This window comes from Bubalus kerabau, chromosome 8, assembly GCF_029407905.1.
Source record: "Bubalus kerabau isolate K-KA32 ecotype Philippines breed swamp buffalo chromosome 8, PCC_UOA_SB_1v2, whole genome shotgun sequence".
Classification (NCBI taxonomy): domain Eukaryota; kingdom Metazoa; phylum Chordata; class Mammalia; order Artiodactyla; family Bovidae; genus Bubalus; species Bubalus kerabau.
The window spans coordinates 67,252,430-67,264,994 of record NC_073631.1 but is presented as its reverse complement, the minus strand read 5'-3'; the positions used below and the strand labels follow the sequence as shown (position 1 = coordinate 67,264,994).

Sequence of the window (12,565 nt, the reverse complement as noted above, 5' to 3'; positions counted from 1 at the left end):
ACAAGCAAATGTTTCCTTTCAAAATAATATTAAGGAAGTATTTCATTATCTCAAATTGCTATTTCCAATCTTGTTCTTTCCAACACTTTTTAAAATAAAGGAGAAATTCCTATTTTCCCTCAATGTGTCCTTATAGACAATGTCACTAATGAATGTATTTTATATTAATAGAACTCATTAAAAACTAATGTAAAAGTTGTTAAATTGTTAAATGGACCAGTCTATATAATTAGACATGGAAAAATTTTTACAAATTCCCTTGCTTACTTTCTCTCCCAATTTTCTCTGTGACATATCTTGCTTACACCATTATTTTAAATGACATATTTTTTAAACATTTAGGCAAATAATGGTCAGGAATAAATGATTTCATCTTAGTTGGAGACCCTAGCATGCAAAATGTAACAGATTTGGGGGAGTATGGCTGTGCTGGGCCTTATCTGTGGCATTTGAGATCTTTAGATGTGCCATACAAACTCGTAGCTGTGGCATGTGGGATCTAGTTTCCTGACCAGGGATCAAATCCGGGCCCTCTGCATTGAGCCCCTGGACCACCAGGAAAGTTCTGATACAGATTTTATACTGCTATCACTGGGGTCTCCTGCACAACGAAGTAAACAGTTGGCATTCATTATAGATATAGAGTTCTAAGATGCCCTGACCTTTCATCTTTTTAAAAAAAATGTTCAATTTCACTTCAATTTTAGCTAGGCTAATTGTGGAAATGTCAAAGAAGATGGAAGAAAAGAGGAACATATTCTGTATAAAGGGAATGTTATAGTTTCACACACAGTTCTGAGTCAGTGCCAAGAATTTTGTAATACAGAAAGAAATAGTAGCAACAACTTGAAGTTTTTCTACAGTATTATTAGCATTAAAACAATTCTACTGAATCACAGAAACTATGTTCTATTAATAAGAAGAAAATGGAAGTTAAAGTCACTCAGTCCTGTCCAACTCTTTGGAGACCTCACCAATGTTGTCTTCAAGGCTCCTCTATCCATGGAATTCTCCAGACAAGAATATTGGAGGGGGTAGCCATTCCCTTCTCCAGTATATGGTCCCTACCCAGGGATTGAACCCAGGTCTTCTGCATTGCAGGCAGATTCTTTACCATCTGAGCCGCCATTATACAGTTTTTCACAGCCATACTTAGATTAGAATGCAGGTCCTTAAATTTTAAGGCCAGAGTGGAAAACATTAACTATTAAGGTTGTCTAAACTAAGAGATGGGCAACTTGTAATGATGAACTTCACAACTAGTTATTGCAATGATTGTGAATGCTATTTGAAGCAGGCACCTACCCTCAAACTGCCCTGGACAAGACTTGTTAAATCTGCTAGTATTTCCACTATTCACTTTAAATTGACATAAAATGAGATACAGTTTCTTTTTTAATTCAACTAGTACAATCAGTAAGGAAATAAAAACCTCTGATGATAACTGACTCCATGTATTTTGTGCTGATCAGAGTACTAAACCCAGAAAAATAGAATGAAAAAAAAAATTTTTTTTTAATAGCAGGACTAAATTGGCCTTTCCTGGTGGCTCAGACAGTTAAGAATCTGCCTACAATGCAGGAGACCTGGGTTCAATCCCTGGGTCGAGAAGATCACCGGGAGAAGGGAATGGCTACCCACTCCAGTATTCTTGCCTGGATAATTTCATGGACAGAGGAGCCTGGCCGGCTACAGTCTATGGTGTCGCCAAGAGTCTGACACGACTGAGCAACCAACACTTTCACAACAAAGTAAAAAATAAAATATCAGGACTAGAATAATCACTTTTACAGGTCTCCCTGTAAATTTACCAAGGATATTCTGCATGAGGCCTTAAAACGCTTCCAAACTCCTATACATAATATTTAAATAAGGAAAAAACACAGAACGAAGCAAAAGAGAAACTCTGGGTAAGCAAGTAACTTAAAGGCTGAATACACAGATGTAGAGCTGCACCGATATGTCTCCATGTTATCAAAATTTAAGGATAAAGGCCCCAGGCCAGAGAGGCGAAGGGAAGGAGGTGGAAGAAATGGATACACGGAAAATGAAGGGGGAAAAGGTAGGAAAAAACTGACGGAAGAGATGGGTAGGGGCGGAGATTTTAAGGAGGAAAAAGCAAGGACAGAGGAGGAAGGGGGAGAAGGTAGCACAGAGAGTGGGTGAACTGGGGACAGGTGTGCCCAGAGGCCCCACCAGGCCCCGCCCTCGGCCCTGCCCACCCAGCGCCCCCGCCCCGCTCCCCAGGCCCCGCCCCGCCATCAGGCCCAGCCCTCTCAGGTCCCTCCCGGTCCTTCCCAGTCCCGCCTCGCCCGCGGCGGCCCCGGCATCAGGTGACAGCCCGGAAACAGCGGAAGCGGATGAGGGAAGCGCGACCGCGGCCCGGGGGGGCGGTGCAGAGCTGCAGGATCCTTGGCCTCTTCCCGGCCCCCTGCGCGGCTCTCATGCGGCTCCCTCGCTGACACCTGAAATCCACCTCTCGCCGTCCTCCTGGGGATCGCGGGGTCGCCGAGCTTGCCGCCCTCGGCGGTTGAAGTCATCGTTGTGCGGGCCCGCGGCGGTCGTCCATGGAGATCAGGCGGGGCGGCGATGGCCCCCAACGGGGGCCAGTCCTGCACATCGTGGTGGTCGGCTTTCATCACAAGAAGGGCTGCCAGGTGAGGAAGGGGCCCGTGCCCGCCCCTGGCCGTTCTGGCGTTCGCGCGCCGCCGACACCCACGCCGTTCCGCTCGGCTCAGACCACCCTTCAGTGCCCTCGGCCCTCCGCCCCTGAACTTGACTCCTCTCTCCTGATCCTCGCACTCACCCTACCTGAAGCCCACCCCGCACGCTCCCTGTTTTCCCCTCCCCCTGAAAATTGTATCTTGAGCAGCGGAGGAGTTATGTGTCGGTATGTTGGGGTTGGTAGATATTTAGGTTCTTCTATGGAGTCAGAGGAAGGAATCGATGGTCGGCCCACTCTCTTCCTCATCCATCTCTGTCTCCGTTGACTTTCTGGTTGTCTGCTTTTAGTGGGATTCCCTTAGAAAAAAAAAATCAGCACTTGGGCTGCGTTTTCAAGGTAATGAGCTCTGGGCTTCCGCACGAGTACCTTAGGATGGTCGAAGCACATGCGGCACCGTGGGAAAATCAACTTCCTTTGTTTATCTGTGAAAGCCCTGGAACCCCTGTTGGGCTGATGTACTGACTCCGCCCCCCTTCCCATTCTTCCCTTTTGATGAGAGATAGACTCTCCAGCTCAGTTGCAGTGAGGGGAAGTGTTATTTACTGAGCAAAGAAACGTGCAAATATTAAGTCATTTTTAAGCTTCTTCACTGAAATGGTGAACGGGAACAATAGGACATCTGCAATCTATGTATCGAAGGCAGGGGAACAAAGGTAGAGGATTATTTAATGAGCGCAGAACTGGAAGGCAATGATGTCATAATGTGCTAGTGAACAGTAAATTGAAATGCTTAAAGTACTAAAAATGCTGATTGCTACCGCTAGGTAATGTAGCATTTCAAAGAAAATGTAATATTTTAAAAGACTGATTGGCAAAATTTCAGTTCATTAGAGGATAATGACAGAAAAGTGATGGAATGAAAGTAGTTGTGTATGTATGTGTTTTAAAGACAGCTTCATTTAAAAATATATTCCTCGTCCTTCAAGTAAAAATGACATAGTTACCAAGGAGGAAGTGACATTGTTCAGGGTAGTATTAGAAAATTCCAAGCAACAGCAGTGGAATATATATGGTTTTTAAATGTGGCCTTATATTTGGAGGTAAGAAAATAAATATTTGAGATAATTGTACTATGGCATGTAAGTAGTGCCTTTGTGCTCAGTCGTGTCTGACTCTCTTCAACCCCATGGATTGTAGCCCCGCCAGGCTTCTCTGTCCATGGGATTCTCTAGGCAAGAAGAACTGGAGTGGGTAGCCATTTCCTACCCAAGGGATCTTCCCGAGCCAGGGGTAGAATCCATGTTTCCTGCATGGCAGGCGAGTTCTTTACCACTGGGCTACCTAGGAAGCCTGTAAACAGTGTTCATCATCCTTAGACTTTCAATACTTTAAAACTTCATCTAGTTGTATGACAACTAACATCAAAGAGATGAAGTTTTATAGTATTAAAAATCTAAGGATGATGAACACCGCTTACCTCAGATATGGGCGAAGAAACTGAAACTTGGAGGAAGTAACTGATCTTGCCAAGGTTATGCTGGAGTCAGGCTTAGAATTGCCTTGGCACCACGTGTGTTCATTCAGCTGAGCCACGTGGCATGTAGGCGTCTCTATGAAAAAGTAAGGAGTGGGTCCCGTTCACAACCAAACGAAATTTTTAATGACAAAAAAGAAGAAAATATTCGTAGGGAATAGAATAAAATCTTTTAATCATTTTTGTCATCTAAAGTCAAGATTATTATGTGTTCTCTCTGTTTTATTGGTAGAAGTAATATAATTTATGTTTCCAGTAAGGAAAAATGATTTATCGTATGAAAAATATATATTAATTAGGGATTGCTGCTGCTGCTAAGTTGCTTCAGTCGTGTCTGACTCTGTGCGACCCCATAGAGGGCAGTCCACCAGGCTCCGCCATCCCTGGGATTCTCCAGGCAAGAACACTGGAGCGGGTTGCCATTTCCGTCTCCAATGCATGAAAGTGAAAAGTGAAAGTGAAGTCGCTCAGTCGTGTCTGACTCGTTGCGACCCCATGGACTGCAGCCTACCAGGCTCCTCCGTCCATGGGATTCTCCAGGCAAGAGTACTGGAGTGGGTTGCCATTGCCTTCTCCAATTAGGGATTAAAGAACACTAAACAACAGATTTTAAAATGAAGCAGAACTCTGAGGTGAAGCAGCAACCTGGATGCCATGATCTTTCTCAGGATTTATATGGATTTTGCTTTCAGCCCTGAGACTGATTGTTTTGTGTGTTTTGGGTTTTTTTGGCCATGCTGCTTGACTTGCAGGATCTTAGTTCTCCAACCGGGGATGGAACCTACACCCCAGCAGTGAAAGCACCAAGTCCTAACCACTAGACCACCAGGGGATTCCCTAAAATGAGAATTTATAGCCAAGGAGCAAAGTGGGGGCCAGTGGCTGGAAACTTACTACATCAAGGGTCAGACGGGTTTCTAGCTAAAGCCACCTAATGGGATACTTGATAAAATTAGGCAAGGCAGAGGTGAACCCGTAAGCCCAAAGTCAGAGCCTCATTGAGAAGAGAGTTCAGAGGAGCCTGACTAGTTTGGTTAAGACGAGCCTCATTGTCAGCACTGACATTGAAGCCCAGATGTCCCTAGTCTTTATAACTGCATCTCTTTTAGTAGCGCTTTTAGTAGAAAGGAAAAATACATGCCTTGTATATTACAAAAATATTTTGTAATCTGCATGATGCCTCATGGAGACAAAAGCAATTATTTTTTTAATACATACACTTACTGTGTTTTCTCACCTGGGGTGCTGATAGAATTAAAGAGAATGCAGAAGGTTCTACCACAATGCAGTGAAAGATGCATTGTTATTGTCTTATTGCTGACTGAAAACAGTTTTTTAAAAAGTATACTTAAATAGAATGGCAGAAATCGAAGAGCTAAGAACCTGGTTCTGCAAATCAAACAAGAATTTGTTATAATTTGTCAAAGTCAAAATGCAGTGAACAGAAAGGTGATTTTTAGATTGAACTAGTGCATATTCTATAGTTTTTACTTATAATTTTAATAGAACTATTACTATTTCTCACAAAAATTTTAACTCACTAATAATCGATTTTTTTTTTCTATTGCTCCTCAAATTGAAATTGGGTGGAGAAATGACACTATGATTTCTAGACTCTAAAGAGAGTTAAAATTGTGTGAGTTAATCATCTGAAAAACTTCTAAAATCTTCTGTCGTGGTAGTCAGGTGGTGCCTAGGGACTGCTAAATAGCCACTCCACTCAGACAGCAGAGCAAATGAATGAAAAGGCTCTCACACTGAGTTGGTTGATAAAACTGACAGGTCAATGCAGTCAAAAATAATTAAACTTTTGCTGGAGACATAATTTGTATAAATTTATGGAAGTTCATCCAGCTGGAATAGGATGTTCAGTTGATGTGTAATAGTATAGAAAAAGATGGGAAAATAGTTTGTTCAACTACATTTCTAATTTTTGGTTGCCCTACTTACCTCCTTTTTTTGCCTTAGTTTTTATAAAATATCAAGAAAGTGTACTAAAAATCCAGTATAAGTCATACTGGGTTTTCCAGGTGTCTCAGTGGTAAAGAATCTGCCTGCCAATGCAGGAGACACAAGAGATGAGGGTTCAATCCCTGGGTTGGTAGGAAATGACAGCCCACTCCAGTATTCTTGCCTGGGAAATTCCATAAACAAAGGAGCCTGATGGGCTACAGCCATGGGGTCACAAAGAGTCAGACATGACTGAACACATAGGCAAAACATACGTCGTATTAGTTCTTAAATGATGTTCTTCACTTTTGCAAATGATTCTAGAAGACCTACAACTCTGCTTTCTTAAAAAAATTTTTATTGGAGTATAGTTGATTTATAATGTGTTAGTTTCTGATGTACAGCAAGTGAATCAGTTACACATAAATCCCACTATTTTTTTAGATTCTTTCCCATATAGATCATTAGAGTGTTGAGGAGAGTTCCCTGTGCTATAAATAGGACCTTATTATGTATTTTTATATAGTAGTATATATATGTCAGTCCCAGTCTCCCAGTTTAACCTTCCTCCCTTTCCCCCTACTAACCATAAGTTTGTTTTCTACATCCGTGACTCTATTTCTATTTTGTAAATAAATTCATTTGTACCATTTTTTTAGATTCCACATACAAGCAATATCATATGATATCTATCTTTCTCAGTCTGAGTTACTTCCCTCGGTATGACAATCTCTAGGTCCATCCATGTTGCTGCAAATGGCATTATTTAGTTCTTTTTTATGGTTGAATAATATTCCGTTATATATGCACCACATCTTTATCTTTTCTTCTGTCAGCGGACATTCAGGTTGCTTTCGTCTCCTGGCTATTGTAAATAGTGCTGCAGTGAACATTGGGGTGCATGTATCCAACTCTGCTTTCTTAATCTGTCGAAAATCCAAATATGTTTGATGTTCTGTTACTCCTTGGAAGAAAAGTTATGACCAACCTAGATAGCATATTCAAAAGCAGAGACATTACTTTGCCAACAAAGATTCGTCTAGTCAAGGCTATGATTTTTCCTGTGGTCATGTATGGATGTGAGAGTTGGACTGTGAAGAAGGCTGAGCGCCGAAGAATTGATGCTTTTGAACTGTGGTGTTGGAGAAGACTCTTGAGAGTCCCTTGGACTGCAAGGAGATCCAACCAGTCCATTCTGAAGGAGATCCGCCCTGGGATTTCTTTGGAAGGAATGATGCTAAAGCTGAAACTCCAGTACTTTAGCCACCTCATGCGAAGAGTTGACTCATTGGAAAAGACTCTGATGCTGGGAGGGATTGGGGGCAGGAGGAGAGGGGACGACAGAGGATGAGATGGCTGGATGGCATCACTGACTCGATGGACGTGAGTCTTGAGTGAACCCCAGGAGTTGGTGATGGACAGGGAGGCCTGGCGTGCTGCGATTCATGGGGTTGCAAAGAGTCGGACACGACTGAGCAACTGAACTGATCTGAAAGTTAAATGCATCAGGTGTTTCAGACTTTTTAATTACATAAGGTTTCCCTCAGGATGAATTAATCAGGTACCTTCTTGTGTAAAGGATTAAAAGTACATGGCTCATTGAACTGTGGCTGGCTTCGGATTGTTTTAGGCAGTTTGAGGGTGCTTTGTTAGACTATGCTGCAGGTCATGTTGAGCACCAGTTCATTCAATGCACTGAGATCATTCATAGAAAAAATTTCCATACTTGGTTGTAATTTATAATATTTAGATTCAAGTGAGCCAAAGTTAAACCTTCATTCAAAAAAGTAACTCCATATAACACTGTGCTGGGTTGAACATGGTGACTTTATCTAGAGGAATGTACTAAATCTTTGTAGACTCTTCTGCTATATTCTGCTGTAAAGGTGCTCTATAATGCTGTGATAAAGAAGTCAGGTCCGTTCACATGGGCCAGAGGAAAAGCCATTTGTGTTGAAGGTCCTCAAACTAGGCATGTAGATGTTCATTCCTTCATCTTGTTTCTGACATTTTTCCACCTTTGAGGCCTTCAAATGTATTTTAAATGAAAAATGCCTCTTAAATTAGAATGAACATCTATTAACGTTATCATTTGATTATTTTCTCACTTTTATTTGGTTAATTCATGGGGATGGATTCTTCTATAGGTACACATTTGTTTCTAGTGGTCGTTCTCATTTATTGATATACTTAACATTTAGGACATTTTAAGTGAGCTAAGGTACTACCATGACATTTCAAATGGTTTTGAAATATTTACTCATTCCGACTCTTCCCCTGAAATTGTTTAAAATTTAGCACTTCATAAAGAACTCTTCTTCCTTAAAAAGTCACCTGCAGTTAGACTCATTGCTAATGCTATGCTAAGTCGCTTCAGTCGTGTCCAACTCTGTGTGACCCCATAGACGGCAGCCACCAGGCTCGCCCGTCCCTGGGATTCTCCAGGCAAGAACACTGGAGCGGGTTGCCATTTCCTTCTCCAATGCATGAAAGTGAAAAGTGAAAGTGAAGTCGCTCAGTTGTGTCCGACTTCCAGCGACCCCATGGACTGCAGCCTACCAGGCTCCTCCATCCATGGGATTCTCCAGGCAAAAGTACTGGAGTAGGGTGCCATTGCCTTCTCCGGTTAGACTCATTAACATGAGGTAATTTGTAGACTTCTCTGTAGCAGTTTGCTTAGATTGTGTGTCCCAGAGTTTTGCTTGCTCTTTATTTGCTTTGTGGAAGTAAATATATAAACTGAATTTGTCAGATTCACCACAATTTTGGCAAAATAACATAATCAATGTATAGCAAATAAATCTTCTGGTTCTTTCTTAGAGTGGAACTTTTTTAAGCACTCAAATTAGTAGGGAATAGTTATTTTCCAAAAATGATGTCATAGAAAGTTGGAATTAGGGACTTCCCTGGCAATCCAGTGTTCAGACTCTGTGCACCTAATGCAGAGGGCACAGGTTCAATCCCTGGACCTGGAACTAAGATCCCGCATGGCACAGCCAAAAAAAAAAAAAAAATCCAAACCAAAAAAAGTTGGAATTATTGCTTTAATTTTGGCCACTATTCTGGTAGAGTTCATGGTTCTATATACATAGCTAGCAGTTTTAGTTCTTGAAGAAACTGGTTTTACCAGCCTGTACTTCTCTAAAAGGTAGAATCGTGAAAGAACTAGAACTCACGTTTGCACTAGTTACAGCAGTGAATAAAGCAACTAGATACAGTGAAGAGAACAGTGTATTTTCCTGTTGGACTGAGTGGGCTGATCAGAGGAAAGTATCTGTGAGTGGCAGGATGTAGCATTGTAAATTCAGGGGTGGGTTGAGATCTGGAGGGACATTTGGTTTACGTTAGGGTTATAGTGTCAAGTCCTGACCCACTTCAGGTTTTGGGGACAGAAGGCTGGCTGACAAATACACAGTTTAGGCACCTGCTGTTGATGGGATCCTGTGGTGGCAATGATGAAATATTGGGGAGATCTTATTTATAATTCTTGTTGTAATTAAATAGGTCTTTGGGACAGTAAAAACAAATTTTGTGAGAATTAGAGGTTAGGGAAGAATAAAATCTAAAGTTTGTTTTTTTGTTGTTCTTTTTTTAGCTATGCAGAAAAACTCCTGAAATGAGATTGCATTTTCTGGCCTTCCATAGCATTTTTATATGTGGGTGGAGGTTTCTACCTGATTTTAGCCATGCTTTTTCTGTGCTGAAATGATGCAACTTTCTCACTTTGCAGGGCTGCGACATTAACACTTAGTAGCAGTGGAATAGGTTTTTTTTTTAGGCCTTGGCATCACAGCTAAGCAGGATAGGGGGGCAGGGGGTCAACCTTCAAGAAATCAGGAAGATTCTTTTGTCTTAAGATTCTCCGCAGATGGCTAGACAGTGCCTAAGAGCCTAAGAGTATATAAATTTCTTTCTTTACCTTAAGTCTTTGATCCCCAGTAACCCATAAGTTACCTAAGTAATATCGTGGGTAGTCTTCTCCTTGTTATCAGTGTGATTGCAGATCCTTTGCTGAGCACAGATTTTGCTAGATATGGGGAAATTGCAGGGATGGGCACTATAAGAGGAAGATGAAGACCTATCTACTGAATAATTTTTAAAAAGACTGGTCCTATTATATTCTTTGGTTAAGATGCCATCAGATTAAAAACTCAAGTTTTCTCCTAGGATATTTTTAGAGGCTGTTATTTAAGTTGATTTTTTGGACAGTTTTTAAAATAGTATTTCAGCTGTTTTAAGAAATGACATTTCTTTTCAGAAGTAATATGTGTTCACTGTGGTAGAAAAGTGAGAATATAGAGAAAAAAGAAAACTGGCACTTAAAATCCTTTATCCTAGAGAAGTCTGCCTTGATAAATATTCCTCCATTTCTCCATTTTTTAATTAATACACATAGCTTTTTCCAGAAATGTATTAAACTATAAACAAGTTTTTTGACCTGCCTTTTTAATGTAACTTTATACCATTAATATCTTCCATTTTGAGAAGTATTGAATTTTAGCATCTTAAAATAGCTAAGTATTTTATTGAAATCTTTATTTAACTGGTCTCCTTTTTAGACACTTAGGTGGCATTCCAGTGTTTTGCTATTTTAAATAGTGCAGCAAAGAACATCATTGTGACATTGCACCATTTTTCTTTTCTTTTCTTTTTTTTTAATGGAGAGCTTGTTAAAATAAACTTTGAAGCAGAATATCCTGGACACAATTTAAATTACTCTGGATGATTCTGACTTCATCACAAATGTCACCCATTGTACTATGGCATTCTGGGTTTATTTTAACATAGGGTGATTCGCACATGCCTCTGACTCAGCGGGGCTTTTGATAACCAGTCAGAGAGAGAGATGATGGAGCAGTTAGCAGTTACTTCTCAGTGTCGACCAGAAACCTAACACTGGAGTTTTCAGCTTACCCTCCCTTCATTCTCATGTGTTGCTTCTTTTCTTGTGTGGACTGGAAGGGCATATCTACTAAATGTGTATGAAATACAATGACTTAGTCATGAATTTTGAAAGAAGACCTAAAGAATTCTCTTTATCCAGGGGTTCATGATAGCTAGTTAAGCTGATAGATGCTTTTCTCACTTGTTCCTGGTCGACAGTGTTTTAGGAAATTAAATCGTCAGAAGTCCAAGTTCAGGGTAAACTGTTTGGGTGTTCAGTTAGATTTGAAAACAGCCCTCTGCACTTGTATTTTCTTAATCCAACTTGTTGTCACAAGGTTTGCTAGCTATGTATTAAGGGAATCACTGCAGAGTTGTTAATGAAACCTGTTCCTGCTCCCATAGCCTTCACGGGTGATATTAGTAATTTGTTAGGTTCTATTTGGTGGGTATGTGCACACCCTGAAATTGAAATCTTTTTTGCCATGTAGAAGTTCAGTATTGAAATGTTCAAAATAAATTTATGTGTAAAAGATGGCTACGATAGAGTTTATTAAAATAGATTTAATCATTTCTTAAGAAGTTTTCTAATTTTTTTCCTGTAAGAAAATAATTTTTTGTCATCTTAGTATATATTCACAATAGCCTAGAGATTAATGTTCCATTTATATCATCTTATCCAGAATATCAGTCTTCGACATTGCACCAGATTTTTTAAAAATAATTTCTCTTCCTGTCTTCCCATTGTTATTGTTTAGTCGCTAAGTCATGTCCCACTCTTTGCAACCCCGTGGACTGTAGCCTGCCAGGCTCCTCTGTCCAGGAGATTTCCCAGGCAAGAGTACGGGAGTGGCTTGCCATTTCCTTTTCTAGGGGCTTTGTATGGAATTCTTTATATCCCTTTGTAATTTCAGCTCTGCCAACTTTGTTAGAGAATAATGAGGAAGAGTGCCAGTTCTTTTCTAGCATTGAATCTTCCAGAAATTTGCAAAGGAAAGTATAACTTAGAGAAGACCTATTTTCTATGTCCAGCATTTCATTTAAAGTGAAAAACGTTCTGACAGAGCCTTGGTGCCTACACTGTTTTGACTGTTAGGAAAACAAATCCCTGAGATGCTTACAAAGGAAGCAGAGAAGTGGAGCAGCTGGTTCAGAATCTCATGAATTCCTCTCCTTCCCTCAGTAAGCCTTGTATCCTTATCAGTGGAGTCCAAGGATGTGTTTAGTTGATGTGCTATTTGGCACTGTGGCTTCTATGGGTCTCTGAGAGTGGAGTGGATGTTGCATTGTTAGATAGCGAACAAGGGTATTTTTGAAGTACTCAAAGTTCACATCAGGACACTATGTTATTGTTTTGCTTTTGTAGTTTTTCATTGGTGTTTTTCCAACCTTTTGCTTCTGAAGACAAAGTAAATGGACTCTGACTGAAGTGAAGTTGCTCAGTCGTGTCCGACTTTTTGCAATCCCATGGACTGTAGTCTGCCAGACTTCTCTGTCCATGGGATTTTCCAGGCAAGAGTACTGGAGCTGGT

General features: G+C 40.7%; 1 protein-coding gene across 4 annotated transcripts in view; it reads left to right on the top strand.

Annotated features, from left to right (window-relative positions):
• Nucleotides 1-2,290: 2,290 nt before the first annotated feature.
• AVL9 (AVL9 cell migration associated) overlaps nt 2,291-12,565 on the top strand; it is a 57,953-nt gene continuing 47,678 nt past the window's right edge. For 3 of the 4 annotated variants that reach the window (XM_055590449.1, XM_055590450.1, XM_055590448.1), the window contains exon 1: nt 2,294-2,657. In XM_055590449.1, coding sequence (XP_055446424.1) covers nt 2,568-2,657 — 90 coding nt within the window. In that variant the 5' untranslated portion in view covers nt 2,294-2,567. Of the gene's footprint in view, nt 2,658-12,565 lie in introns of all 4 variants that reach the window. The other variant, XR_008717900.1, reaches the window with a different exon arrangement.